Source organism: Bufo bufo, chromosome 5, assembly GCF_905171765.1.
Source record: "Bufo bufo chromosome 5, aBufBuf1.1, whole genome shotgun sequence".
Taxonomy (NCBI): Eukaryota; Metazoa; Chordata; class Amphibia; order Anura; family Bufonidae; genus Bufo; species Bufo bufo.
The window spans coordinates 393,262,545-393,269,131 of record NC_053393.1 but is presented as its reverse complement, the minus strand read 5'-3'; the positions used below and the strand labels follow the sequence as shown (position 1 = coordinate 393,269,131).

The following is a 6,587-nucleotide window of genomic DNA, read 5'->3' as shown; positions in this document are numbered from 1 at the left end:
TTTATCATGCCAACATGTATATATCATAAAGCATCAAGCGTGGTATCCAGTGTGTAATGCAGCAGTAATAACTATACGTCTGATGCAGTCATAGTGTGTTTCTCTTGACCCCGCAACACTGCTCCTGTACTCATTCAAGTGCACATGCATACATTTCCCTTGTCAGTTATGTCAATAGAAGTCAGGAAATGTGCATGCAGAATGTGAAATGCATTCCTTTATTTAAGAGTAAGTTTGAGGACATCAGTGGGGGGAAAAAAATCATCTTAGGAATTAGAAGTTTGGTTAACAGATAATTTGTCTACATTTCCTTTAAGTGTCCAAAAAAAGGCAACAAAGCAAAGCATGACATAACAATAAAATACTCTCACTGTCTGTTAGATTAATACACAGGTAAGAAAGACGAAGTTGAGACATGTAAAAAATGTAGTTTTAATACTCATGTGTAAAAATACATATGAGATTACAGTAGAAACTGCAGGAAAACTAAGCACATTACTGGTATTAAAGGTTGCTGCTTGTCTCCCTCCATCAGCGGAAATCAGTATAGATACAGTGATATAGAATACAGTAAGGTTTCCTTTGGTTGCAAGCAATCAACTGTCTGCTTACCTAGCACAGGGTCCACTGAGAAAAGGACACAAAGGAAGGGGAATAAATGCCTTTAGCCTTTTTTAAAACCCCTCAGTAGGAAATAGAATAGCACCAATATGTATGTGGAATACGAATCTGAAATTAGGATTTAACCCCAACACTGAATTAAAAACAGAGCCTGCTTCTGTGAAAATGGAGCCGAGTGGGACTAAATGACCATAATTGGCCATATTCATAAGATAATTGAATACATGCAAACCAAGGAATGAACAAGGAAGTAGAATCTGCCTTAGAGACTAATGGGATTATGTGTAGCAAGGAGTCCGATTTTAGTCAATATACACCGTGTGTACCAATGTCAATGCCAAATTCCACACATTGGAACGTGTACATATATAGTCATTTTAATCTAATGCGACTTCCCATAAAAGAGAAACTATTTATGGTGTCGGTTTAATGGCAGGGACCCATTGCTGAGCAAATATGATGTAATACTATTTTTTGACATGTATATAATGACAGCGTGGTGCACATAATCCATTATATCTGGGAAAGTGGAGATCAAGGGGCTTAGAAAATGAGACAACCCAGTGTTTACTAACCAGATAACACATTTCAGTAATCATTGGAGTCCTTTTGTAACACTGACAATATATTAATTAGAAGAAGAAAAAAATCACTTTAAACAAGCTATATGCAGTGAACAGCACATTTCAGAAAGACATGAAAATATGAGCTTTCAACATTTCTCCCACCCTTTAAAATCATTGACTGTAACTGAGTGCAAAGGTGATCATAGAATTCCCTATACACTCCATGTTGGGCCAAATAGGGAATGAATAAAACTTTAGGTTACTGCATTCAGGATTGAAGCAAGGAACACTTCCATGCCATTAAGCAAGTCATTTATCGTCCCATTCAAGTTGGTGGGAAGTTACAAGTTCACCTTTTCATGTCTCTTCAGTTAATATTATTATTTTTTATTTTTTTTTGTCTCGCAACAGAAAAAAAAAATTCCAATTCCCCTGGGACGAAACGAAAAAAAGACACATTCATATTTACACAAAATATTTAATTAAAAATACTTCATAATTACAGTAGTCTATTAAAGCATATACTTTTGTATCACTTCCACTTATAGAACATCTCTATATATACAGTATGAAATGTCACTCATGTTCTCTTCTATACAATATGTAACATTCCTGCAGGGAGAAGAAAATTCCCCGGAGAGATAAAATCATCTATTTTAAACAATAGATGTAAAGACAAAATATCTACAATACTCTGGTATATTAGTAAAGCTTCATATTCAGTTCTTCATTTGATAGTGTAACTCTCTCTAGGCGAAGCCCCCCTAATGCCATCAGGTCAGGGACTTCCACAGTGCATGTCTGATGATACAAGGTGGACACATGGTGAAGGATTAGATTCTCCGTGTAGTGTGGAAAAGCGAAGTGAAGGATGTTTTTTTCCCCTCTTTTGTCTGGTGACTGTTTTTCATTCCCCTCCCTTATTCTCTAATTTGTCTCTCTCTTTCTCTGTGCTCCTCCTGGCTCTGGATTTGCCTGCTGCACACCTGTGGAAGAGGAATGAATAGAGGGGGTGTGTGAACCATTCTGCTCCAGACTTACTGGCGCCACCAACAAAACACAAGACATGCTTGATCAACAACCCAAAACAAACCAGGTCAAACTACAAGCACAGCTCCCAAGCTAGTCCAAGCATAGGAACGCAGCTGCAGTGGACTGCTCAGTCCCTGCTTTCATACAGTGCTTTGGGCTATCATCTGTGACCCTCATCCTTGGAAACTCCCTCTTCTCCTCACTCGTGATAAAGACACAGAAAAGAATAATAGGCAACCTCTGCATTTACCATATGCCTTCTCTTAGATTAAATAGCAACGGTGCCAATAGCCTGGGAGCAGTGTAGGCTTAACTTGGTCATAGATAATCTGCTGACCATTAATGGTGTCAAAAATGGACATCTTAGGATCGATTCAATTGAGTAAAGCTTAGTGCAAAGTGAGAAGATTCTACTTTCAATTAAAGTTATCAGTGTTCACCATATGGGTACTATAAGGCGTAGCTACAATATAAATGGCCACTATATAGGCTGCAGCGCATGCAGCGCGATGCTTACCTTCTAGGCACACTAGCGACACAGTATACTGTCCCCTTCCTTGTTGATCACTGATGCAGCCTAGGAAAAATAAATAAAAACACATATATTAAATTACAAATTAACGATGAACTAGCAGTAAAGCAAAAGGAAGGGCGAAAAACAAAAGGATGGGTGATAATGTTGCAGTCCTTTATTCTCACTGGATGGGCAATGGCTGCAGAAGCTGTGACAGGTCACACTTCAGAGCTCCGAATAAGACACACAAAAGACTGATCACCTTCAGGCTGCTGCTCCTAATTAAAATCTGACATACAGGAGGGCAATTGGCATGTAGCTGAGGGCTTCCCAGCTATCCGCACTGAGGAGAGGGTGAGGGGCATAGCTGCCTTCAGCTGGAAAAGGGCCATTGCAGGCTGTGCACTGGTGAATTTATGGCATTTGGTAATGATGAACATGATTGCAACACATTTTCAGTGCATAAACAAGAGGAAGAGACAGCTGCTTTCCACTCATCAGGAGCACAACTACTAAGAGGAAATGACAAGAATAAGCCATAACCGTGAACATCACCTGCCATCTGGACAGCAGTCACCACATCTCTGAGTGCTCTCATGCCTGTGTGGGACTGATAGGAAGCTGTGGAGCCCTGTCAGGTGGCGGCTCTGTCCGTCCTCAGATGCCAGAGCTGTCATCACACTCTGCTGAGTCCAGTGGGCACCAATACAAGCGAGCCGATGCCACAGACACAACAGCTTGTGCCATCGGCTGACATGTGGCACGCTTACTCGACACTAGTATATAGGAGGGGACGTCTCTTACCGGGTCTTTATTGAGGTCTGTCAGAGGGGTCCTGGCAGGTGCCTGCTGCCTAAGCAGTGCAGGGTGTGTGTCCAGTGCCAGCTGCAGGTCCAGGATGTAGTCTATAACATGCTGCAGGATCTCCACTTTGCTCACTTTCTTGTTCTGGGGGATGGTGGGTACCAGCCTCTTGAGGCGACTGTAACAGTCATTCATGTCATATTGCAGACACAAGGACTCCTCTTCTTCCATCTTGTAATGAGCTACACCAAGGCTGTGTTCAGAGAGGCAGTGCAGTGCTAGCTCCCCACACACCCCCTCCGTCAATGGGGTTCTCCGACTGTGGGGACGCACAGGGCTCACAGCTTTCATTGCAGGCAGCGACCAGGTATTATCTACTAAGACAGTGAAGAGCTGCAAATACACAGCATGCAAATATTATATCCAATGCAAGGAGGCGTACACCTATATTACACAGGATGGCTGTGTGGTAGCCTTAGGTCCTTAATAGCACAGAGCTGGTATCAGGCTAGGCTAGATAACAAGGACTGGTTTTAGGTGACAGAAGGATGTACACAGGAGAAGATAGCAGTGTCTCCAGTCAGCCAGTCACTCACGGCTCCCTACTCTGCAGCCTCTGTGCTCTCATATTTATGGCAGGGATCTGGTGGGGAGGGTGAGAGCTTGGAGGGAGGGCGGGAACAGTGATGATGGTGGGAGGAGAGCCATTCAGCAAAGAGCACACTGAGCAGCTTCTCACTTACCACAAGTTCTTCTCTATACAAAAACCAAACACTCGTAGAAAGGATGGAGCAAAAAATACATGGACATAATAGCTGACAGGATCTCCATAAAGATTCCCCTGCACAGATAGGTTCTCTGGCCAGAAATGAGAAGACAAGGTCAAGTCTCTTCAGAAAGGTCTTTAGAGATTGGCAACAATTCTGAGATATCTGTCACAGAATGTCGAGGCTTTACCCCACCAGAACATCCGGGATTCCCGAATCCCACATGCATGTTTTCTGAAATATTAAACATGGCATTGTGTTCCCTGATCTATATATATATATATATATATATATATATATATTTAAGAATTATTCTCATTTCTGGTTTCAGTGATAATTCTCCTTCTCCAGAAATGTGTCATGAGTTTTGTATTGTGACAGGACAGACGTTAGCCATACATGCAACGATAAGGGACTGTCATCGTCAGCTGCTCTTTATTATCTTCATCTGCGGAAGGGCAGTGGTGTTCGTGGGGAGGAAGGGCAGATACATTGTTTTCTGTTTCATTGCCACCAACAATAGTCTGTGAAGAGCAGGACTTTATATAGTAGGAAACCATTCAAGTTGGTGCATGATCTTCTAGACAGTGTTTTACAATGTTGATTTTAAGATGGTTATAGGAGCCCAATGTATGCACAGAATTTTGATTATTAAATATTATAATAATATATTCTAATGATATATTAATACATATCTCTCTGTGTATATATATCTACAGTGAGGAACAGAAGTATTTGAACACCCTGCGATTTTGCAAGTTCTCCCACTTAGAAATCACGGAGGACTCTGAAATTCACATTGATAGCTATGTGTATTAAAATTTCATGTGTCAATGTCTTTGATATATTATTTTATTTTATGTACTTATATAGCGCTGACATATTCCGCAGCGCTTTACAGACATTAGCAGACATGGGGCTCACAATCTAAGATATATATATATATATATATATCTATCAAAGACATTGAAGTATAAAATATGCAGCACAGAAAGGCAAGATGCATTTAAGAGGCAGGTGCTTCTTTATCCACAAAACCCCTCTTTGCAAATAAAGCCTGACATGGACATGTGTGTCACCACAAATGGCACTAAACAGGCTGCCCTGCTCCTTGGGAAGTAATGTCTCATTACTATGTAATTATGTTTCACCTGCACACCAAACACTGCATTTTAAACCCTTCTAAGTAATATATGCTTGACAACAGGAGCATCTATCATTCCGTGTTCCCTTTGGCATGCTTTAATGACATGGTTCAAAAGATAACACTCTAACATTCATCTTGATTGCTTTTATCTTGACATGGATTCTTTGCATTTTTAAACTAATAAATGCTAATTTTCAAATTTTATTACAAGGTGAAAAATTATAGAAGCATGGGTAAAAGAAAATATTTAAGAATCCAAAAAATATCATTAATTACTGTTAACAACTACAGTACAATAAAGATAATTATTATCAAATATTGGAACATTTATGTTACACACACCCCTATATACGGTATGTATATATATATATATATATATATATATATATATATACAGTGAGGAACAGAAGTATTTGAACACCCTGCGATTTTGCAAATTCTCCCACTTAGAAATCATGGAGGGGTCTGAAATTCACATTGTAGGTTCATTCCCACTCTGAAAGACAGAATAATTAAACAAATCTGGAAATCACATTGTATGATTCTTAAAGAATGTATTTGTCTTGCACTGCTGAACATATGTATTTTAACACCTGAGAAACAGCCAGAAGACCTGTTACCGTGCCTTTAAAAAGTCCACCTCTACTCCCCTCATTAATCTAACTTAGTAGCACCTGTCTGAGCTCTTTAAAGACCCCTGTCCACCCCACAGTCAGACACCAACTACTACCATGGGCAAGACCAAAGAGCTGTCAAAAGACACCAGAGACAAAATTGTGGACCTCCACAAGGCTGGAAAGGGCTACAGGGCAAGTTCCAAGCAGCTTGGTGAAAATAGATCATTAGCAGACATGGGGCTCATAGCTATCTATTATTTATCTATGAATCTATTATCTATCTATGAATCTATTGACTATCTATCTATCTGTCCATCTATCTATCTTTCATTATGTATCTACAGTATCTATATCTATCTCATATCTATCTATCTACAGTATCTATCTATCTCATATCTATTTATCTAATATCTATCTATCTATATATCTCATATTTACCTACCTATCTATGCATGTAATTCAAATTCTATGGTTGCATTCTCCCAGAAACAGCGCCACTTTTCTCCATGGGATTTGTCC

General features: G+C 39.9%; 1 protein-coding gene across 1 annotated transcript; it reads right to left on the bottom strand.

Annotated features, from left to right (window-relative positions):
- Positions 1-412: 412 nt before the first annotated feature.
- Positions 413-4,152, bottom strand: ID4 (inhibitor of DNA binding 4, HLH protein). The gene is made up of 3 exons (XM_040432783.1): positions 3,538-4,152; positions 2,737-2,796; positions 413-2,173 (listed from the first exon to the last, which is right to left on the bottom strand). The coding sequence occupies exons 1-2, from the start codon at positions 3,886-3,888 to the stop codon at positions 2,749-2,751; spliced, it is 399 nt and encodes a 132-aa protein (XP_040288717.1). The 5' UTR covers positions 3,889-4,152; the 3' UTR covers positions 413-2,173; positions 2,737-2,748.
- Positions 4,153-6,587: the final 2,435 nt, after the last annotated feature.